Raw genomic sequence first — 25044 nt, 5'->3', positions numbered from 1 at the left:
ATTGCCTTCTCCTACAATCAGAATATGATCTGCAATGATCCTTATACCTGGTAGCCCTTCCAGTGCATGATTTAGTTTTCGCTGGAACACTTCTGGGGCTGGGCTAATACCCATAGGCATTCGAACCCAGCGGTATTGGCTAAAAGGAGTAGAGAAAGTGGTCAAATAGCTGGATTCTTCCTCTAATTCAATATGCCAAAATCCACTCTTGACATCGCATACTGAAAAAATCCTAGCTTTTGCTAGGTCAGGGAGAATATCTTCAATTGTTGGCAAAGGATAGTGGCTCCTTTTCAAGGACCTATTCAGAGGCTTAGGGTCAATGCAAATTCTTAACTTCCCTGATGGTTTTTTCACTACCAACATACTACTAATCCAGTCTGTACTTCTCTCTACAGGAGTTATAATGCCCTGTTTTTCTAAACTGGTAAGCTCCTCTCTAAGGGGTTTGAGTAATGACACAGGAACCTTTCTTTTTGGAAGTCTAACAGGCTGTACCAGAGCATCCACTTCCAATTTTAGTTTTCCTTCTAGACAGCCTACTCCTTGAAAAATATCTGTATACTCTTCATTAATGGCTGACCAGCCCCACACAGTGGCATCTGGGTGGTTGCCGTCTTGTTCAACATTTAGGATATTTTGGTGTTGCACTGAGATCAGATCCATAGCTTGTATAGCTCTACTTCCTAGTATAGGATTACACACTTCTGTGTCAATTACAACAAACTCAGCCTGATATAACTTTTGGTTGCATGGGTTTCTTATTTTGAGCTTACATATCCCTATTGGTTTCAGTGTGCTCTTATTATACATCCTTAGCATTTTGTCACAATGTAAAATTTTAGATTTGTCTTTCACCAACCTTGCTGGAATGACATTACAGTCTGCTCCACAATCCATTTGGAATCTAACAGATTGTTGGTAAAGTAGCATAGTAGCAAACAAAGCTGATGGAAATCTGCTTACTGTTTTCTTAAATGTACAAATCTGAAAAGCTGGTTCCAAGGTCAGACCCAGAATGTCTTCATATTCCTCTAAGTCTTCAGTCTCTCTATAGACAGCTTGTACTGTTGGCTTTCTTTGTTGTGTATTGGCACGGCACTGGCTAATAAAATGATTTGCTTTACCACACCCTTTACATTGATTTCCAAATGCTGGGCATTTTTCTTTCAGTTTCTCATGATGCTTTCAACAATAGATACACTGTATTGTCTTGTCTGGAGTCATTGTCATTCTTTTATGACCCTTCCTAAAGTTGTAACTTGTGTCCATCCTATGGACTGACACTGCACTGGTGCTGGAACTCTCAATGATCTTCGCCCTTTCTTTAGACAGCTCAGCAGCTCTACCTATTTGAATACATTTTTCCAGTGTTAAATCCACTTCTCTCAGTAGGCATTCCCTAAGTTTAGAGTCTCTTGTGCCACATACAATCCTGTCCCTGATTAATGGGTCTCTTATATTACCAAAGTTGCAAGTTGCTGCCAGTGTACGCAGATCTGTGACATAAGCATCTATTCCTTCATCTTCCCTCTGACATCTTGAAAAAAAATTATATCTTTCCACAGTCTCATTTTGCTTTGGCTCACAATAATCATCAAATGCTTTAATTAGCAGAGCTAGTGTGGGAACTGCTGCTTCTGGGAGAAGGGTGTCTTTTACCTCTCTGCCTTTTTCTCCAATTAAGTACAGAAACAACTTTACCTTCATCTCCTCTGGTTTGTCAGCCATGATTAGGTCTGTATATAAAAGAATGTCTTCTTTCCATCTCTTCCATGCCTGAGACAGATTCCTTGCCTGAAAATCCAACAGACCTGGGGGTTTTAAACCTTCCATATCCTCTTTTGGTGTATTTCTCAAATAACATCCGCTGCCACCATGTATAAAGCTGCTGTTTATAAGAGAGGCTCTCAGACTCCAGTTGCAGTTTTAACAAATTTATTAAAAGAACATCTTATAGCAGAATGCATAAACTTCAGCTCTTGTTACAGTTAATGTCTGTGTAGCTGCCTTACTCATCAACTAACTATTTCCTGCTGAACTGCAGTGTAACATATATTAAACTTCCCTCCTGGAACCAAACACTATCTTTTTTGGTTCCATACATATTGATACAGACTGGTCATGTCTCTGGATGTGTATGTGGGCGGGGCAGAGTGGCGCTGAACATCTCATCTCGGTCTGAAGTCTGTGACAGTGAGTGAGGACTGTGGTCAGGAGGTGGGTAATCAAATCTATTCTGACAGTGTCTCACATGTCATGATATTATAGATGGGGTGCTGCAGCAGCAGCCAGGGTGCAAACTGTGCTGGTACCTTCCTTAGACTTAGGAATGAGACTGGTGCTTTGGCTGGTGGCTCACTGACAACTTCTGGGTCCCGTGGTCTCACTCACTGAACACTGGCTCCAGGCTGTAGAGATTGGATCTGGCCGCTGCAGGCAGTCAAAAAAGCACAACGTAAGTTGAATTTAGTTGTGTGCACTCAGGGTGGAGGGTGGCCGGTTGCTCTGACTTGCAGCTAACTAGTAAGCTCACTTACTGCCAGTGTCCTCCTTGATTGCTACATCCGCATAGAGATTTTCCCGCTATGGCATCTGTCTGAAGACAAGGTAAAAGCAGAGGAAACTCCCATGAGCAAGGTGATTGTTAATTGCCAATGCCTTATGCAGACTTTTCAGGGAGTGATGATCTCATATGTTGTACTTTTTGTCAGAGTAAATCTGAGTTAATCTAGGACTTCTATTTTTTGGAGGATTGCTTTCCGGTGTATAATAAAACAGCACGGCTCTGTTACCTAATTATTCTTAATGGCCAATTGTTTTGAAAGGCACTACAAAAAAAAAATGTTGGAAACCACATTTTCCTTATATTTTAGTGTAGAAATAGTCCCCTTCACCATCACTCTAAAATTCTCAGCATTTTGTTTATCCCTGCACCCCTCTCCCTGCAGCTCACAGCCTTTTTATTAACCATTTTGCTCCTAAATGTGATTGACTGATGGGCTGTTAGTAACTTTATACTGAATTAAATGTGCTTATCAGTCCCTTCTATGACTCTCTCTTTACTCTCTTCTCTGTCCCCCTCTTTCCTTTCTCTACTTTCTCTTCTCTCTCTGTCTACCCCTTCTCTCAACCTTCCTCTTGACCCCTCTCACCCTTTAATCTCACCACTGTCTATCATGCTCTCATCGCTATCTCCCCTCAATCCTTCCATTATCTCTCCACACTGTTCCTGCTCCTCTCACACCTTTCTTCCCCATCACTCCCCCCTCCTCTATCCATTCTTTCTACTGCCCCCTTCTCTATCTCCCTTTGCTTATATCTGCCCCCTCAATCTTTCATCTCTCTTTCTTTTGTCTTCTCTCCTTCTGTCTCTTATTACTGAAAAGTGTGTACTGTGTGTGTCTGTGTCTGTGTGTGTCTGTAATGTGCGTGTGTGTGTACTGTGTGTGTGCTGTCTGTGTGGGCTGTCTGTCTGTGTGGGCTATTAACTAAATTTGTGCCAGATTCTTTACCACATTTACAGAGGGTTTATTCTGCTTCTATCTGTGTATGTGTGTGTGTGTGTGTGTGTGTGTACTATGTGTCTGTCTGTGTGTATTGTCTGTTGATGTGTGTGTGCTGTCTGTCTGTGTGGTGTGTGTGTGTGTGGGATGCTGCCTGTGTGTGTGTGTGTGGGGGGCTGGCTGTGTATGTATGTGTGGGCTTTCTCTGTGTGGGCTGTCTCTGGTCTGTGTGTGTCTGCTGTCTGTGTGTGGGGGGGGGCTGTCTGTGCATGTGTGTGCTGTGTGTGTGGTCTGTATGTTGTGTGTGGTACAGTGCATTGCCACATTTCTTTTAAGTATTTTTTGTTCTGGGTAGAGGCCACCACACTGTCATTCTGCCTAAGGACCTGCACTTGCTAGGGCCGGCCCCGGCGTCTCTGTAATGTTCTTGTTATCATAATAAAACACATAAAAATTAAGGCCCAGTTCAACTCAACTGTCCCTAATTGTCAGCATAATTCTTCATCATATAAATAAACAGTTGTTCCAATAGTACAAATGGTATATTGCAAAATATACGTTATAGTGACCTGCTAGCTGTATAGGACGGCTGCTTCCTTTAGTAGCAGAAGACCCCTCCCTCCCCACTGATCATCCCCAACACAGCCAAGAGGGCCACTGACACACTAAATCATTTTTGTGGGTGAAGCAGAACATGTGTTTATACAAACTGTGAAACTGTCACCCCAGGGGCCAGCACATCTTTAATTATGCAGCACATGAAAAACTTAAAGCTTTTTATCTTATTGAAAATATTAGTGCAGAAAACATTTTTTATTACATGATCTCTCCCCTTCCCCCCTCCCCAACCGTGGATTTGGATTTATCCTCAAGTCAGGACAGAGAAAGTGCGAATCTGTGTAGGAACAGAAAGAATAAAATACACTACAGTGTATACCATGGAACAGGAGACCAGCAGTGCTGTGTGGGCCAACAATCTCACTATGTGCAATATGAGGTCACTGCTACGTTTGAAGACTGCACAATACTGAGGCTCAGGCTGCGCAGCTGTTAATAGTTGTGTAACTCCTTATTGCCTGAGTATGACCCGCCCTCACATTACACGTCATCATTTCCCCTCATAACAGAGTACAGACTGTGACTATGTTGTTCCAGATGCCATTTATATAGACATTATCACCAGCAGTTTAACCCCGTTTTTGCAAGCGTGTTTTGCTGAAAATAACCTGTCAGTTTTTAATACTGCAGCAATATCACCTGATATTATTTAAATATCCTGTTGCTCTAACAAAGTCAGCTGTGCTTTGAGGAGGTGAGGGAACGGCTTACAGAGGTTCCGGTACGGTGTACCGTTGCTCACCGGCAGAAAAAAGCCCTGTATATGTATGTGTATGTGTATATATATATATATATATATATATATATACTGTATATATTTGAGTGTGTGCGTGTACATATATATTTAAGTATGTATGAAATAAAAATTATTATACATACTGTATAAAATATAGATATATTCTATGGATTATTTAGAATATCTTACAGTATGTATAAGGATTTTAAATAATTTGTAATCTTTTTATAAATATTTTATATATAATATTTTAATAACGAGCATTGATGATAGCAATTCTTTACATGCGCTAACCCGCCAACATCAGTTCTAAGTTGCAAACCCTGATGCACGTTATGCAAAAAATTTTATTCCTATGTTCTTCACATAGAATTTTTTTTACTTTTTATTAAATATATATTTCTAAATATCTGATACTGTTCGTGTAAAATACATATCTATACCTATATATCTATAGGAATAAATGCCCATGTGGGCAGACCCACAATGGAAAAATGGAACGTACTTTTAAAGAAAAAATAGCAGTTCTTAGGTCAAATATCAGACAAGCCTTTGATACAGGCAGAACAGAATATCCAGTAGCCCAACATTTTTTGGACAATGGCCAACCATTATTCTCACTGAGATGCTGCCCTTTTGACCATATACCCCCCTGAGAAGGGGGGGGGGGAATGATCTAAATAAATTATTACAGAAGGAGACATTTTGGATAGCAGAATTATAAATATTACATCCTATGGGTTTAAATACATACCTGTCATTTTCACGTTTTCTATAAAATATTACTAATAAATTTCAAGTTTTCAGTTAGGAAAGTTTTGGTAACTAGTTTTCTATTTCTTTAAAGTTTTTAGTTACGTTGATTGATACATGTCATTCTTATTTTCAGCATATCTATTCCACTTTAGAGATGCAAAGAGTGCAGTTTATGAAATGGCCAGTAGATGGCGGTGAAACTTTGTTTTTGCTGATGATCAGGGAAATGAGTATCTAAATAAGCAGCTTTTTATCCATTCAGTATGACAAATGTGATGTTTGGTATATTTTAATAACCTTGAAAAAGCCTCCTGGGTGAGCCGAATTGTTGGGGACAACTATGTAACATATGTTATGATGTTATGAATTATCAATACAGTCAATTTGAAATGAGTATGGATCACTGAGTCTTTTAGAAATATTTATAGGAATAGATATACAGGCAAAGGTATATATAGATAGATATAGAAATATGTATTTACTATAAAAAGTAGATTATCCTATAAGTGAAGAACACTGGAATGTTAAAGGAACAGTCTGCACCAAAATTGTTATTGTTTAAAAAAACTATAGACGAGTTAGGTTCTTGTACATGGGAGATCCTAAAGAGCTCTTGTTCTTTTGTGTTTTTGCCTTAATGAGCTCCTGTGTCTTAGATTCCCATAATTAGAATGAAGCCAGATAAAGCTAACAAATACAATGTAAAACAGAATTTAAAAAAAAGACAGTGTCAGTTACCATGAAGCACTACTATTACTATCAAACTATTCACTACTTAACACCACTTTTATAAATTTAAGTAGTACTAGATGATATGAGAAATTAAATCCAAAACACAGTATTTTTAATACATTGACTAATATCCCTAGATTATACTCACCAAAGAGAGACTCCTCTCCTGAGTGGGAATGAACAGAATTGACCACTTTAAATATGTCTCCCCTTACTGAAACTCTTCTTTCTCAGTGAAACTGCACTATAGGATGGATAACAAGGGGAGGGGCATTGGTGAGTCCTATCTAGAGATATGAGCCAATACATTTCTGTATTTTGGATTTAATTTTAGGTTTACCTTAGATAATGCTCACCAATGTATGAAGCAATACAAAATAGGGTGGGAAAATGACAAAAGAGATAAATACATTTATTGCAAGACAACATCATTTAATATCTTTCTGCTAGACTTTGCAAATGCTGACTGATTAACTTATAATTAAAAAGGAATGTATTTTGTGTCTGACCGCTACCTGATTAAATGCAGAAGTTGATGCATTTGTCCAAGAGGTTGAGAGGCATGAGCCCTCCTAGATCTAGAACTCCATTTAATTGATGTTCTGACAATGTATTGTACTATGCAAGTCAAAATGGTAGTAGCAGAAATACCTTTGATGTGTTCCTGCATAATAAATTTATTTTTCTCCATCTACTGTTCATTTAACACAAGTATAACCATCTGACAACATCCAGTCTATACATTGGCTTAACATTAATTTTCTTTTTATCTGGATCATAAAAATGTAGGATTACATAACTCTTATTTCACCTTGTTCCATGTATGCCTAGACTCTACATTTTCTCTTTGTTGAAGTCCTGCCTGGCCAAAATCTGGTAAAAACAAGAACTACCTGCACTTAATCAGACTTGTTTCCATTTTGAATATGTACAGAAGATGGGGAACAATGTGTCTTGCTGGATTAGATATGTACACTCTGGGTTGAATTCTGTGAGGGGCTACATGGCAGGTGTTTTAGATCCACATTCATCCACTGGAGAGGGATTGATGGTTCTGGTGTGCAGTGGGGAGGTTTACTAATCTTCATATTGGTCTTACTTTTCCCATAATCCCCTTATTTTTATTTTTTTGTTCTGGTGGGGGGGTTTTACTTTTCCACAAAGCAAGTTCTGCTCTATGTCTTTATTTAATCTTTTCTTTAACCATTGAAGCCCATCACACCATATACCTATATGGGTTTTCTTTCTGGTTTGTCATGATATATTATGCATATCAATTAGAATTAAGGGTTGGCCCTCACTGCTAGAGCCTGACAGTCTTTTTGTATACACATTTCTCTTTCCCTTTCACAAGGCTGAGTCCAGGCTCAAATTGTTACTCTGTAATTGTAGGTTCTGTTCCGCTAGGTCATTCTGTATTTTGGGAAGTGGACATAGGTTGGACTTTTAAAATCCTGATTATTAGAGTTCAGAAATTACAAAATATATCATAACAATATTTTATGATATGTTGATCATCCATATGTATATTCTGTGTTAAGCTGAAGAAGTACACATTTTACATGCTTAGAGCTTTTAAAACTAATTGCTGCAATCTTTCAGTAACCCATCAGCCAAAATTAACATAATTTGGTAAATTTGACATTCATGCAAGGTGTCGGATAGAGTTGCAATGAATTACTCCTTCTTCATTCTGCACAGAGGCTGAAGTGTCATTTAAAAAGCATCCTGCAGTGTATAAAGGTATGGAGAACCTAGGCAATTGATTATTGTTGCTGGGTGCTATCAAAGTCACATCTGAACGCTTCAGTTTTGATTTGTTATCATGTAGAAATTCTACCTGATGAGTTTTCATTCTAATTGGTGGATTGGATTTCTCCTTAAAATATTCGCTGCTCAGAGCTGTTAGATGGTTAATCTATTTTTCATACTGAGCCCAAATGAATAGTAGACTCTTCCTTGTAAGCAGAATGGATTCCTCCACGTTACATGATTCTTTCACATATTGCCTGTGAAAAGTTGCTTCTTATTCACATTTGCTGCAATTTGTCTTTATCTGAATGTAAAGAGGGTCTTTGGAATGGACTGACCTCTTGTTTCATTTCTTTATAATAGTGCAAAGGTGGATCATGTGCCTTCTCCCTCACTTGACCAACTATTATTACAATTATTATCGGTTATTTGTAGAGCGCCAACAGATTCCACAGTGCTAGGTTGTTGATTACACCTTCCACCACATTTTTTTATTTTTTTTTATTTATTGAATGAGTCTTCAAAGAAAAGGGTTATAAAATAAAGTACAAGTTTGACACAATCAGTTTCAAACATAGAGGCCGAATTATCAAATGTCTGTCGGACCTGATCTGACAGTGCGGATCAGGTCCGACAGACATCGCTGAATGCGGAGAGCAATACACTCTCTGTATTTAGCATTGCACCAGCAGTTCTTGTGAGCTGCTGGTGCAACGCCGCCCCCTGCAGACTTGCGGCCAATCGGCATGTCAATCAATCAATTCAGGCGATTCCTATCCTCCTCATCAGAGCAGGCGGACAGGGTTATGGAGCAGCGGTCTTTAGACCGCTGCTTCATAACTGGTGTTTCTGGTGAGTCTGCAGGCTCGCCAGAAACACAGGCCCTCAAGCTCCGTTCGGAGCTTGATAGATAGGACCCATAGTCTGCGGTCTATACAATTTAGGAAGAGTGTTATACAAAGCAAGCATAGCTTAAAGAGTATTTCTGGCAGTTGTCTCCGCAGCCACATAAAAAATCTACGATCAATGCGTACTAAAAGGGTAAATAGACAAAATGTAAATTAATTACATAGATAGACCAGGCCATCCCACCCGTGAACGTTTAGTCAATACATCATATATACCTTCCCGAAGACTCAAAGAAAGTAGGAGAACAAGAGAGAGGAAAAGAAAGAGGGAACAACTCAAAAATAGTAGGGAAAATGGAGGGAAAGGGAAACCAGTCGGAGAGAAGGAAATCAAGTTAAGGTAAGGAATCGTCCATCCAAAGGTAAAATATTTGCTCAGTTTATCTGTGGCATCGTAGTTGTGTCTGTGCCTGATGAGTTTCTTCCACCACATTTTTATCCAAGACATTGCTAACAGAAATGTCTTTGTCAACAGATTGGTCAGATGGGACATTAGGGACCTGATGATCTAAAGCTCTCTGGTGTGACAAGATTATATAAGACGTCTTGTCAGTACTGTGAGGGCACTCAAAGAATTATAAAAAGGCAAATTGTGTCTTCCTCTGCAGGTTTTGTATGTGAATGAGACACAAATGCATCACAACATGATGTAAAAAAACAACAAAGATTTCAAAAGACTTTTCTCCATATCGCCAAATGTTTGATCATTAGCCGGAAGAGACACCGTACCATAGAAGATAAAACAGATTACTTTTTGGAGCCACATGTCACATCATGTTTGTTTCTCTCTTCTATAATAAAACAATAAAGTATAAATCTATAACTGAATGCTGCTGTATTTGTGACTTTTGGTGAATGCTTAGGTCATAAGCACAGGGGCCTGCAACGGTTTATTGCGGGTTTACCGCTGGTATTACGAGTTGAAAGTAAACGCAATTGCTTGAGCACAATCGTGATTTACGCTAGAATGACTACCGTGTCCACAGAGCTCTGGTTAACTGTTTTGGAAAACAAAAAAGAGTCACAAAAGACAATAAAAAAATACATTACAAAGTACAGTTACACTTATCTTACACGCAGTCTAATACAAAATTATTGGAAAAAATATTGCACACAAAAGTTATAAGGGCTCAAAGATATGAGGTCTCAGGTGTTAGAAAAAAAAAAGCAGACAAAGGGCTTTAACATAGAGATACATACATATACATGCTTAAAGATGTATATGTATATATATATATATATATATATATATATACTGTACATATATGTATAGCTATATATTGTACCGAAATACCATCAGATATATGTAGAAATATGTATTTATGAATAAAAAGAGCATATTCTGCTATGTGAAGAACATTGGAATGTGAAATATTTATATATTCATTTCGGGTTAGCGCACTTGAGAATATGTATCGTGTTTGCGAGCAAGTAGGGTGTTCCCCCCACACTTTTTTTGCTCCATTGACTTTAATAGGTGAATATGTTATAACCCTCGCGATATTCTGTATGGCTTTTTACGCGCATCAGGTTAGAGTGCGAGCGAAAACTGTTAACTTTCAACCAGTCATATGAGCGCTACACAGCGCAAGCAAAAAGCTTACCTCTAGTGGAGTAAGTGCTCGAGTGGGAGTGTTCACTACCGCTCCACTTGTACTCTAGCTCTAAGTTTGCATTATTGCTGACATAATACAAGCCCCAGTGGCTCTCTGAGAAGTTGCAGTATTTAAAATGCTGGAGCACTGAGAATATCTAGCTATGCTTCACATACACATGCAGAGAAAAATGTTAACACTATAACAGTAAACACTTTTACAAGAAGCATTTTTGCCAATACATGTATATTGTAAATATGTTTCTATTCAAATATTTAATCAATCTGTGCGCATTCAAATTTTGACATGAATGTTTCTTTAAAACTATTCAAAACGAATAGTAACGGTAGATTTTTAAGAGTTCTAGAACCCAAATGCAGAGAACAGCTCATCCTTATATTCACCACTAAAAGTAATCCAAAACTAACACAAGTCACAATATAGTGGATGGACGCATGGATACTTGAGGAATCAGACATCAAATATGGAGCATGGTCAGAAAGCAGGTGTCAGGTGAAGGTCAAAGGAAACTGGGCAGGTAGTTTAGAGCAAAGCCCACAAACCGGTACCATAAAGTTTGATGCAGGATCAGCAAGCAGATTCCAAAGAAAAGCCAGGGTTGGAAGCCAGATAAGCAAGTACGCATCATAGCCATAGGATAAGACAATAAGCAAAGTCCAGAAAACATTGGCGGGAGTAGAGGTCCAGGTCAATGTGCTGACATAGAGCAGAGCTCCCCATGTTGCACCTGTCCACCTTCAAAATTATATTGTGACAGTAACTGAGCATTCAACCTCTCCCACTTGTGCATCAAGTTTGTCTCCAAATATGTTAACATAGGGAGTATACATTGAAAAACACAACTGTGACACAAACCTTTAATCTTCTTATAGACAATTAAGTGACCACACCTTCCTTTGTGGTCCTGACAACACAAAGCCAGTTAAAGATGAGTGGTAATTTTCTGTATATTGACCCCCAGAAGATGGGTCTTTGAATAGTGAGTACAGTCTAAGCAGGTGTACTTCTAGTAATATGCTGAATTGATGACTGATGCTGAGGAGTACAAGGGAGGAGTGATATCATGATCAAGTAATTATTATTATGGTGTGTTATGGTCATCAACCACTCAGTAAAATCGTATGTTGACGGTAAATAGGATTGATGACAAGTTTTGTGTAATATTTACACTGGAAGCAGATGGGGGTAAACTCTCTTATATGTTCTAGCATGGGGTATTGACATATGATAATTGATGTTGTTTTGGGGTGTATACACTGAGTATATGACAATATATATATATATATATATATATATATATATATATACATATATATGTAATTTTCAATAAAACAAAAAACTGTATAGAGCAGATTTTCCTATACTTACGCGAGGTGCAACTGGCTCCAAAGAATCCAGGTTTACAACGACAGACTCCTGGCCTGATACAGACCTCATCTTTTTTGCACGCATCAATTCCCTCGCAAATGGCTAGAAAAAGGGAAAACATATTTATTGCACTTTACTATTTGTTATATATCTAAAGATTTTTAAAATTGATGGTGGCGAGCTAATGTTAGCAATTATAATGACTGCACTAATGCGCATATTACAAGTTAAAAGCAAAGGTGACTCTCAAGCGCAAACAGAAACTGTAAGAGTAAAAACACATCTAAAACTAATTTAAATAAACTATTACATTATTTAATTAAAAAATATATAATGTAAATATTAATAAAAATGTTTTAAAGATTAAAAGCAATATGGTATATGAGAACATGTTGACTGGAAAGGGCTAATATGTGTGTGTGTGTGTGTGTGTATATATATATATATATATATATATATATATATATATATATATATATATATATATATACAGGGAGTGCAGAATTATTAGGCAAGTTGTATTTTTGAGGATTAATTTTATTATTGAACAACAACCATGTTCTCAATGAACCCAAAAAACTCATTAATATCAAAGCTGAATAGTTTTGGAAGTAGTTTTTAGTTTGTTTTTAGTTATAGCTATTTTAGGGGGATATCTGTGTGTGCAGGTGACTATTACTGTGCATAATTATCAGGCAACTTAACAAAAAACAAATATATACCCATTTCAATTATTTATTTTTACCAGTGAAACCAATATAACATCTCAACATTCACAAATATACATTTCTGACATTCAAAAACAAAACAAAAACAAATCAGTGACCAATATAGCCACCTTTCTTTGCAAGGACACTCAAAAGCCTGCCATCCATGGATTCTGTCAGTGTTTTGATCTGTTCACCATCAACATTGCGTGCAGCAGCAACCACAGCCTCCCAGACACTGTTCAGAGAGGTGTACTGTTTTCCCTCCTTGTAAATCTCACATTTGATGATGGACCACAGGTTCTCAATGGGGTTCAGATCAGGTGAACAAGGAGGCCATGTGATTAGATTTACTTCTTTTATACCCTTTCTTGCCAGCCACGCTGTGGAGTACTTGGACGCGTGTGATGGAGCATTGTCCTGCATGAAAATCATGTTTTTCTTGAAGGATGCAGACTTCTTCCTGTACCACTGCTTGAAGAAGGTGTCTTCCAGAAACTGGCAGTAGGACTGGGAGTTGAGCTTGACTCCATCCTCAACCCGAAAAGGCCCTACAAGCTCATCTTTGATGATACCAGCCCAAACCAGTACTCCACCTCCACCTTGCTGGCGTCTGAGTCGGACTGGAGCTCTCTGCCCTTTACCAATCCAGCCACGGGCCCATCCATCTGGCCCATCAAGACTCACTCTCATTTCATCAGTCCATAAAACCTTAGAAAAATCAGTCTTGAGATATTTCTTGGCCCAGTCTTGACGTTTCAGCTTGTGTGTCTTGTTCAGTGGTGGTCGTCTTTCAGCCTTTCTTACCTTGGCCATGTCTCTGAGTATTGCACACCTTGTGCTTTTGGGCACTCCAGTGATGTTGCAGCTCTGAAATATGGCCAAACTGGTGGCAAGTGGCATCTTGGCAGCTGCACGCTTGACTTTTCTCAGTTCATGGGCAGTTATTTTGCGCCTTGGTTTTTCCACACGCTTCTTGCGACCCTGTTGACTATTTTGAATGAAACGCTTGATTGTTCGATGATCACGCTTCAGAAGCTTTGCAATTTTAAGAGTGCTGCATCCCTCTGCAAGATATCTCACTATTTTTGACTTTTCTGAGCCTGTCAAGTCCTTCTTTTGACCCATTTTGCCAAAGGAAAGGAAGTTGCCTAATAATTATGCACACCTGATATAGGGTGTTGATGTCATTAGACCACACCCCTTCTTATTACAGAGATGCACATCACCTAATATGCTTAATTGGTAGTAGGCTTTCGAGCCTATACAGCTTGGAGTAAGACAACATGCATAAAGAGGATGATGTGGTCAAAATACTCATTTGCCTAATAATTCTGCACTCCCTGTATGTTCAGTACAAAACATTATTGCACATTTTATAATAAACTGGGAACACTGTAGATCACATAAGAATGTGCTGTGGTGTATGGCTACCTAAAGGTCCTTGCAAAAAAACACCTGCCTAGAGAATGTTATTAAATCTGAACCTTTAGGTTATCAGCACAATAAATAGTTTGCACACTTACCTCAGGAGACTGAGTTAAATCCCCAGATTTACGCTAATTAGTAGGTAACCCCTGAATGACAAGTACAGGGCAAATCCCCTCTGCAAATTGGATGGTTGCGGCTGATATGTATGCAAAATTTGAGGTATACAATTCTCATAGATTTCAGAGACCTGGCATACTGGAACATAATTACAAAATAATATAGACAGAGGGAGATCAGAAACGGATTCCTCTTATTGAGATTTCAGTAGCGACAGAGACAAGGGTATGTGGGCTTGGATATGGGAAAAGGGAACCAAAGAAAGGGAGGGAAAACAAAGGAGGGGGAAGGGAGAGGGCCCTAGGATTTAAGGAAAGTATGGGGTAGGGGAGTTACTGGTGAAGGGAGTCCCAGGCCTGACATTTATTATAATGTAAGTCAAGTTTGTTTGTCATCCTAAAGGCATAATGTTCCATTGCTTTGATGTATTCCATAATGGTTATGATTTTTGGGAAAGAGGGAGGAGAAGGCTGTTTCCAGTCTCTCACTATTGCAAGTTTTGTGGCCATTAAGAGATATATCATTAGGGATCTGTCTACCTCTTGCAAAGTTGAGATCACATGGTGAAGGAGACCCAAGGCTGGATACATTTGCACATTAATATGTAAGTCATGAAGAGTTTTGAATATTATTCTACATAAACCCTTAACCTTAGGACACTCCCACCAAATATGTATAGCTGTACCCATTTATGTAGTGTAGAGGGGACAAAAGGCCAATGTACAGTTATTTTGTAATATAGCTCCCACAGTTTTGCACAGTGCAATAATTTCTTAGCTACCACCAGCTCCCAGAACCACATGTCAGTCTCAGTAACTGTACGCAGGTCTCTCTCCCAAGCAGTATATTGGTTATGTTTGGTGGGTTCCGAAGGTGTGATTAATATGCAATAGTGGAAAGAGAGGGAGAACTTAAGAGATTTACCTAGAGCCCATCTATGTTCCCCTTTTGTTGGTTTTCTAGAGTTGCGCCCATCCAGACCCCAGGAGGTTAATAGGCTTGTAAGGCCAGGGGTTCCATAGCTTGGGCCAGGGGTTCCATAGCTAAAGCAAATAAAAGAGGCAACAATGTGGATATTTTAGATACCATAGATTATTGACACCTTTATATGTTAAATTTATCCTCATTGAGATAACCTAATATATAGTTGTAAATATGAGAGATGTAGTGTGAATTCCCCTATTAGCCTTATTTATTTAATCTACTTTTAATCTTCTATATAATTGGATCAGTAAGCTGTCATAAGGAATACTGACCTCCTTTTTGCTAAAACAAAAGGCATTAACTTAATAAGCAGCTGTAATTTATCTAAAGGATAGATGCCATGAAATCTTTTTCCGGTCTAATGTAACTGGAAATCACATGGCTTCCCATCGACGATACCGGAAGTGACGCAAATGGCTCATGCGTCACTTCTGGTTTGACGATGTTTCTCTTTTTTCATTTTCTAATTTCTCCTTGCCCATTTTTACTTACTAAACGGAGATACTAGATCCCCACTAGCACTATACCTTGGATAGAGTAACCTAAAGTGGGACAGAAGCCATACGAAACGCCACTAAGAGTACCGGAAGTGACGTAATTGACTATACCATTGCTTCCGGTTTGCCGGTCTTTTCCGTATTATCTATTTATTTTATTATCCTGATCTTTACATCTAAAGAGTAATCAGAAGAGGCATAATAAAGCTTATGCCCTAATTGTTATTGGGGAATAAAGGATATAATTACTAATTAAATGTTAAACAAAAATGCACAGGGAAGTATCATTTCCGGGTCAAAAGGTCAACTTTTTGGCGCAAATTAGCGGCGATAATGATTGGCTACCTCAAACTATAAAAGAAACTAACATGACTTACCATAAGTATAGTCTTGATAAAGGCCTAAGGAAGGGCTGAAACGCGTTGACACTTTATGGTAAGCCTCATTTCAATTAGATTTTGACACCACTTAAGCAATTTTGCACTATGTTGTGTTTTTTACTTTACAGGATTTGAGTTGGAAGAACTTTAGTTTTTTTTTGACACATTAAGAACATCAAACTATTGCCATCACTCTTTTAAGATCACATACATCACTGGGAAATTTATTAAACCAGGAGCAACACATTTTTTTCACCTATTTTTCAATTTTGTTCTTATTTTTATTTTTTTATATAATTTTATTATATTTTTTAAGTTTGCAAACACATTTTTAAAGCACATATTTTTGGCTATTTGGAGGATTCACTGTTTTTTGTTTTTTAGTTTTTGGATTTTTTCTTGATTTGATCACCCCATAGGTCTTTGGACCAATCACTATATGACTTTATTTTCTGCACAATTTGAGTAAGGATTATTGTAAGACTCATTAACTGTATATTATTATTAATACACATTGGACTGAGGGACTAATTCAATATTATTTGGACATTTTTTCACAACAGGATTTACTGAAGTAGTCAAACCTGATTTATCATTATCTCATTATATGTTTTATATTGTTAAGTTATAAACAACATGGATCCATGATTGATTTTATATTTTGTAAACTTTTAGATGTTTGTCAGTTTTGAAATGTTATATAACATAATAAATGTTTCACTGTAAACATATATTGTAAACACATAATCCTTTGCCTATTCCAAGGCGCTCCTTAGATTTCCTTTATCTAAAGAGGCAACAAAGGACAGCCCTGCCTCGTACCATTGGTAATGGTGAAATATTCTGAATTGAACCCCACTCCCCGAACTCTAGCAGTCGGGTGGGAGTAGAGAGCCTGGGCAGCCACCATAAATTGATAGAGGAGGTTGAAGATTCTCAAAACCTCCCACAAGAAATCCCACCTGACCCTGTCAAACGCCTTCTCAGCATCAAGTGACAGGGCCAGGAGAGGAGTCCTCCTCTTGTCTGCCTCATATAGGATAGATAAGATATGATGAGTATTATCTGGGCCCTCTTTGCCAGGTAAAGCCTGGTCTTTATGAATTATTTTTGGAATTAATTTTTGGGTTCTGGAGATCTCTAAACTTCTAATGTCTGTGCTGATTTTCTCAAGGCATAACGCCCCGAGACTAGTAGGGTTAGTTTTTTTGAATAGAGGAAAATTATATATACAGTTTATGCATGTTAGTTCAGCTAAAGATTTCCCTAACTTATTTCGAGCTAAGGCGGCCTGCTTCATATATAGGCCTCTAACAAAGGCCTTAAGAGATGCCCAAACATACTGTATAGGTGTTTGACCCGTGTCGTTGAAGGCTATGAATTCTTTCATCTGTGTCTCAACTTTTTTTTAAACTACTGGGTCTTTTAGAAAACAATTGTCATATCTCCATTTTGGATTGGATCTCTTATGGGGATAATTGCAGGAGACCAAAACAGGATCATGGTAAGACCAAGCGGTTAGTGGTATCTGAAAGCCCTGGCTAGGGAACTGGTGAAGCGGTCTTGTGCATATACTTTAAGCCTTTTTTATCTATAGAGGGGTCCCATACTAGGTTGAAGTCACCTCCCAGCAGTAAAGTACCCTGTTTAATCTCCATCACTAATTTAAAGTGAAAGTCAATCCCAGCGTTGTACAAATGCTAGGATTGACTATTAAAACAAATAAAGGGGACTTTAATTCATTAAGTATAAGATACTTCATGTAGAAAGCTCCTTTATTTGTTTCAACCGATCGCCGTTCTTAGCTGCTACAGCAGCCCACGGCTAAAAAAATGTTTTGCTAAGAGGTGATGTATCCATGCGGTAAATCTGGCTTGGCACCCACGGGAGCTGGATTTACTGCACGGCTATTGGCTAAGAGGTGAAAACGTCACCTCTTAGCAAAACATTTTTTAGCCATGGGCTGCTGCAGCAGCTAGGAACGGTTACGGTTGAAACAAATAAAGGAGCTTTCTACATGAAGTATCTTATACTTCATGAATGAAAGTCCCCTTTATTTGTTTCACTTTAAGAATCTTTTTAGAAATGGAATCTGATGAGTGTTAGGTGCAAATATGTTTGCAAGTGTATATGTGTGGTTGTTGAGCTTACATATCACTTTTACATATCTCGCCTCAGGGTCTCGTTCAACATGAATTGTCTCCACAGCCATATTATCTCCAATTGATATAGCTACTCCTCTGGCTTTAGAACTATATGAAGAATCAAAAACTGTAGGGAAATGTTTAAATGAAAATTAAGTGCCTGAGTTCGCCACCCAGTCTGTCTCTTGTATAAACGCAACATTAGCTTTGGTTCGTCTTAGATTGTTCAGTAGGAGACTTCTTTTAGTTGGGGAGTTGAGGCCTTGGACATTATGGGTAATTACTGTTAGGTCCATGGCAGAAGTGTATGAAGAACCAGAGGGTAACAAAGAAGGGTTGCCGAATGAGAGTGAGAAAAAAAGGGGGGGGGGGAGGAAGGGAGGGTAGTTGATAAATTAAGGGAGATTGGGTAATGACACCAGGAGACAATCAATTGCTATAACCCCTTTTGAACACTTATGCTGCAGTATATTTGAGCTATGCTGGGACAAACATATCAAACCCGTTTACCCCTCTTGATTGAATTTATGGTATATTTGTACTAAGTTATATAGTCAAATTAAATATATATGGTACCTAGTTATGGTGATTAGACAATTGTATTACAATAAATAAAATAAGATAAATGGGGGGGCGGAGCCTATAGCTATAGCTGTGGAGCTTCTGATCCTAGACCTAATTTTTGGGAGTTTATCTTAAAATATTCCTCTAAAAACCAGGTATACCTATACCTCGCAACAACTTGCTGACTTTTGAGGTGCTAAAGGATCCACATCAAGATTGCTGACCACCTATGCTCTTCAGTTAAGCGACGAGGTGGTCGACATACATTGTGGGGTTGATTACAAAGCAGATATATAATTCTGCTTAAAGAACTTTCCAAATAACCTTATATTCCACTGCATTTATTTAAATATGGAGTTTACAGTCACATTTATCAGGGAGCTGAGCGATCTTCTAGATGGCTACCAAGCTGCGTTTGAAAAGACTCTGGAGATGGCGTACCTACCAACTACCGCAGTTACCCAAGAACGGCAGATCCGGGAGGACCTTGCAACAAGTATTGATTTGGGTGCTGGCAATTTGGGTCCCCAAAGATCAAAACCTATCTCTAAAGATCCCTTAAAGGATCTAGCTGGAGACCACGTGGCACCCTCGAGACCGGTCAGTAAGATGGATAACAGATATGCCGGAGGAACTGACTTGAATCTTGATGAGAAACCTAATCCCCACAAAAGCTCCAGTTCTACAGACTTCCCACTTCAGACCGCAAGGAACCACGCTTCTGAAGACATCTGGTGGTTTGACATACAGGAAAAGCCATAGAGACACCGACTAAAGTTGCCCCATGGATACCCCGCGCTCCCTGTAAAAGCAGGAGTGCTGATCCTCCTAACTCATAGCGCAACAAGAGCCCTCATTTATGCAAAGACCGGAGTGGGTTAGATAGCTAATGGAACTGGTCCAAACTCATTATACATTGCGGTTTACATGCATGATGACCGAGGGGTCTGATGACTAAACTGTATTTCCATGAGTGGAAAAATTAAGCCATGCTTTAGGAATAACTTAACTTCATTATCTCACACTCAGATATAAATACCTGTCTTTCATGTATGCTTCAAAACAAATGTATGTAAACAACTCAAGGCACTGCGATAGATTATTTTATTGCTGATCTATATTGTTATAAACATGACTATTAAGTTTCACGCGTTTACCATATGTTCTAGCCTGTATGCTGTAACTAGCGAAGGGATAGGCAAGGTGTCCGTATACGGACACTGGTGTCCGTGACTGGTTCCTGCAGTGTCCGCCACTCGTTTTGTGGAGGGGAGGGAGGAGTAGGACAGATGAATGCTGGTCCTCACTCCTCCTTGATCCAAGCGGCGCCCCACTTAGTAGCAGGAAAGTGAGGGAAGAAGGAAGCTGCCTGCAGTCAACTAACCGTGAGTCGTGACTTATCCCAATTCCTTTGGTCAGGAGTTGCAGACTCTCAATATAACCCCCCAAAAATAAAAGGTAATACCACCAGCAGTCTTTATATAAATGTTATTTTAAACTTGTTTGATTAGATAACTAATTTGTACTTGTGGAACTAGACCAGGGGTGTCCAACGTGCAGCCCATTTGACAGCAAAGTGTCGCTTTCCTGACTTATAGAAACATAGAATATGTCGGCAGATAGGAACCATTCGGTCTCTCTAGTCTGCCCAATTTTCTGAATAATTGAATTAGTTCCTCGCCTTATCTTATATCTAGCATAACCTTAGACCAATCCCATGCATGTTTAAACTTCTTCACTGTCTCTACCACTTCTGCTGGATGGCTATTCCACCATGTATCCACTCCCCCCTCTGGAAAGAGTGTTTTTTCATGTTTTTAATTTGAAATGTACCTTGGTGTCCTTCAATAACGTCTGTACTTTGTAAAATGTCCGCCATAGCCTTGGTCTGTGCCTATCCCTGAACTAGCGGCTGTAGCCGAGGTGAGTTCAGGACGTTGTATGATAAGTTTTGTTTTTACATTAAATGGAAATAACCTCATTTGGTCCTTAAAGGGTCATATTGCAATAATGAGAGATGCGGCTTTATAGCGAGAAATTCAGAGATATAGGTAGTTCATAACCTTAAATCCCTATAGTTGTCACTATCAGCTCTCCTGCCTACTTTATATCTTGGTGCCATCCTGTCTATAATAGATAGTATTTCCTGCAAGGTGATCTATGCTCTGCAAAATGTTCATTGTCTATTTCGTTTTGGCTGTAGCTCCCAATCTGACTACTCTTTGGACTATGCAGTGATCATTAATGTGCTAATCGATAATTATAAATGTGGAATATCCTAAACGGATCCTACCTTTAATTAGTTTATATAAAATTAAAAAAGAGGTTCATAAACTGGGACCCAAAAGTGGTCTCCTTTTATTTCAGACTGCTCCCTTAGTGTTGCAGTCTTCGCAAATATAAGAGGCCCAAGGGTGACCTCATGTGTTATCAGGGGGGTATACAGACTATTAGGCGAATATTGTTTGTGCTAAAAGTCACCATAGGAACAAGAGCTGTCCTTGTATGATTATTTTTGATGTACATTGAAATATGCTGTTTTGTTTTATTAATTACCGATGATAATTGTCTGTATGCCTACATATGAACCTCAATAAAAATATAAAATTATAAAAAATAAAAAATAAATAAAGAGAAAGGAATATAACAATATGACCTACCGCTAATGAATATAAGTGAAACTCAGCGGGTAAACACGCTTCTAAATTACAATACAGAAAACGAAGCTGAACATATTGATACACTTAAGTATATATGTATAGGAATTGGGGAATTTTGGGGTTATTTGGGGGGCGGAGGTGTGGGGGCACTGACCAAGGGAAAAAAGATAAATATTGGTCGATCTGTATAAAGGGGTATGAGGCCCATTCAGTTATTATGACAAAAAAGGGGGGCAGGAATAAGCTGGATTAAAATATGAGGGGGGGGGGGCACATGTACTACCCCCCAAATCATTTAAGAATTTGAAGTGGAGTTAGGAGAAGCTTCAATGCTAAAGTAGATTTAACAGGTGACAAAAGGTGTATGGTTTCAAAGTTTAGCCTTAGAGTACTTGTAATAATCTAACTATGTGATACTTTAATTACCTGTTTAAGTAAAGGTGTAGAACAACCAAATCTAAATGTTGTGTGTGACAGCCCTGAAACTTAAAACAAGATAAAACATGGCTATTTTCAAGTGAAGATAAACCGGTCCATAGTCAATATCCCCCAGGGTCAACCAGTGCGCCCAAAGCACAGTGATAAATGTTGTGAGAGTGGGTCTATCCCGTGAGATAATACTGTTCTGTACTCCCGGCGAACAGCAAACACTTAGGGAATGTAACCACGTTAAATCACCACCACTAATGCGGAAACCATAAAACATCAAAACATTTGTAAAAACTGGTGTAGCAAGATTACTAGCTATCAAAATGTTTGCCAAGGTGTCACCCAATAGGATGGTATAAGTCTGGAAAGAAATCCTAAACATAATCAGGAAAAGGATACAGTTATCTAAGTGTCTGTCTAGGGGGGTCTTTTCTAATGTTGAAAATTGAAATGGGGTTAGGAGAAGCTTCAACGCTATATTAAATTTAACAGGCGGCAACAAGCGTATGGCTGTAAAGGTGTGCCTTAGAGCAAATGTAATAACTTAACTATGTGATACTTAAAGTACCGGTTTAAATAAAAGTGTAGAGCAATCAAACCTAAATGTTGTATGTGACCGCTAGGACATGGCTATTTTCAAGTGAGGATAAACAGGTTCATAGTTAACATCCCCCAGAGCCAACCAGTGCACCCAGAGCATAGTGAAAAATATTGTCGGGTTGGGTCTAACTAATGAGTTAGTACAATTCTATACTGCAGGTGAATAGCAAACACATAGGGGATGCAACCATGCTAAATTACCACCTCTAGTGAGGCAACCATAAAACAGTAAAACATTTGTAAAACAAATTGGTATTGCAAGATTACTAGCAATCAACAAAAAGAATATGAAATTAAAAGATATATAATATTTGTAATAGAATGTCCAATATACAAACGTAGAGAGTCATGATCTGGCACTTAACTACAAACCTGTAGTCCCTTTAGAAAGAATATACCGTTAATGACAAGTAGTTAATCATGTATAATGTTCGCCAAGGTGCGACCCAAGAGGATGGCAAGAATCTAGAAGGAAGTCTTAAACACAATCAGAAAAAGGATACAGTCATCTGGGTGTCTGTCTACGGGGATCCTTTCTTTTTATGGGGTCTGATGAATGCCCGTGCTGAGGTCTTCATTCGGGAGCTGTAATGTTTAAGGCTGGTGGGTTAGTGCAGAACTGGGTTGAGGCAGAAGAGGTTTGCATGAGAGACAAAGTCTCAAAGAGTTTTAGGCCTTGTTTGAGGGAGGAGATGACATAGGAGTGTTCCTTGAACTGAAAAAAACAGTTTTACTGGAAACCCCCATCTGTACTTGTACTATGCATTGGTTTCTAAGTAATGTGGTGAAATGATTTTCTTTTGGCCAAGGTATGAGATGATTAGTCCTGGAACAGTTGTACTGACTGCAAAGGATCCTTAAGTGATTTGTTCAGGAAAGCAACTTTCAAGATCTTTTCCTTAAATGTAATGTAGACGAATGATAACGTCTCTTGGCTGGTAATTATTGGAGTTTCTAGGGCGTAAGGCTCTATGAGCTCTGTCAATTAGTGAGTCTCGTTCCTGAAAGGAGCCTAATAGGACTATGTCCCTTTTGAGATCTGCCACTGAAGTTTTAATATCTTGTTTCAGAGAAGATTGATGTGAGTCCATCTTAGTGGACAATGAATTGATCAATTCAATGATTGCAACGTTATCTTTACCTGACAGAGGTAGATCAATTGGGCTATAGGAGCCAGCCATTCTGTGGGGAGTGGGTGAATCTCTGAAGTCCTCATCTGAGAACTCTCTTTCTATTTGCATTTTGTTGCTAAAATGATCAGCCATTGTTCTCTTGGGTGCATCTTGGTGTTTGGGCTTTTTTCTTTGAGCATGTGCCATTTGTATAGTAAAATAAGCAAACCTACCCAGGTGATAGTACAGGTATTCGTCCTGACTCTTAAACAGACAGAGTTAGTGGTGTTGAGCCTTAGAGCGTCGCCGTTTGTATAGTTGTAGATGGAAGCTTCTGGCAAAAATGGACATTTTGGGGGGGTTCCTCTGTCCCAAGATGGGTACGATTACTCCATCATATTATTGTGCTCCCAGATGAGATAAAGTAGTAGGTGGGGAGATAATGGCAGTTAATGATGCCCTCGACCTCACTCCCTCAAGGATTTATCCACATGGGATGATAAAAGGTGAGGGAACTCTGGGATATTACCCACTGGGCGTGTATATAGGAAAAGGGGATGCAAGTGCGGATGAGTCCCCACCAGTAGAATATCCTATAAGCTTCTATGAAGCGGTCTTTACCCCAAATAAGGAAGAAAAATAAGCTTGCACTGGTACTCAGTAATGTAGATTAAGGAACCCTGGCCCCAAACTCCGAAAGGGACCTCTATTTTACGTCATAGCATTGAAAAAAATCCTCTATGGGGAAGGTGAGGAGACTGAACCTTGCTACATTAAAGACATGTTGCCTGCTCTCTATGTAATAAAGTATAGGTGAGAGAATATAGCTGCTCCTTAGCACTAGGGATTGACTCCTAAATGTGTTCTATTAGCCAGAATAGGGATCTCCAGGCCTTGGATGACTTGAGCATCATAAAGCATGCACAATATGAGATAGGATACATACGTATAACTTGTTGGATTTAGGTGAATGTCACGTGGAGGACCAGAACACTAGCAAGGAGTATCTGAAAGTGGTATGCCCCTTCTGGGTCGGTATTGCTATTTTAAGCCTCCCACTATCCAGAGGTCTAACATTTCCAACAAAATATACTGCCCCAAGGAGCCAAGGCATCAAGATATGTGAGGTCTGAGGTGATAATTACAACTGTGAGATAATGCCTCCTTAAATCTTGGCCTTGTGGTGAAAGCAGATTTTGCCTTATGAGTCTACCTCATGCTGGGAACAAATCCCGTGCCAAGCACAGGTCGTGGGCATGAGAAGTTGTCCCGGGAAGTCTCAAACAGTCTGTGAGGTATACGTAGAGTGGGGCCCTCCCGGTGTCAGTTGTAGTGCAGTTGGAAAATGGCCCCTCGTGCCATCTCTTACAGATGTAGTCTCCTCAGTTCCGGATGATTCCACTATCAGATGCACGGATGGGTAAGTT

The 25044-nt window shown here is 39.0% G+C and overlaps 1 protein-coding gene across 2 annotated transcripts in view; it reads right to left on the bottom strand.

Moving 5' to 3' along the window:
• Positions 1-25044, bottom strand: part of SCARF1 (scavenger receptor class F member 1) — a 137750-nt gene that overhangs the window by 51347 nt on the left and 61359 nt on the right. Inside the window, exon 5 of one of the 2 annotated variants that reach the window (XM_053706231.1) lies at positions 11993-12094. The exons of the other annotated variant lie outside the window; for it this stretch is intronic. Within the exon in view, the coding sequence (XP_053562206.1) occupies positions 11993-12094 (102 nt within the window). The remainder of the gene's footprint in view (positions 1-11992; positions 12095-25044) is intronic. 2 annotated transcript variants of the gene reach the window in all.

Source organism: Bombina bombina, chromosome 3 (genome assembly GCF_027579735.1).
Source record: "Bombina bombina isolate aBomBom1 chromosome 3, aBomBom1.pri, whole genome shotgun sequence".
NCBI classification, from domain to species: Eukaryota; Metazoa; Chordata; class Amphibia; order Anura; family Bombinatoridae; genus Bombina; species Bombina bombina.
This window is presented reverse-complemented; position numbering and strand designations above follow the sequence as displayed.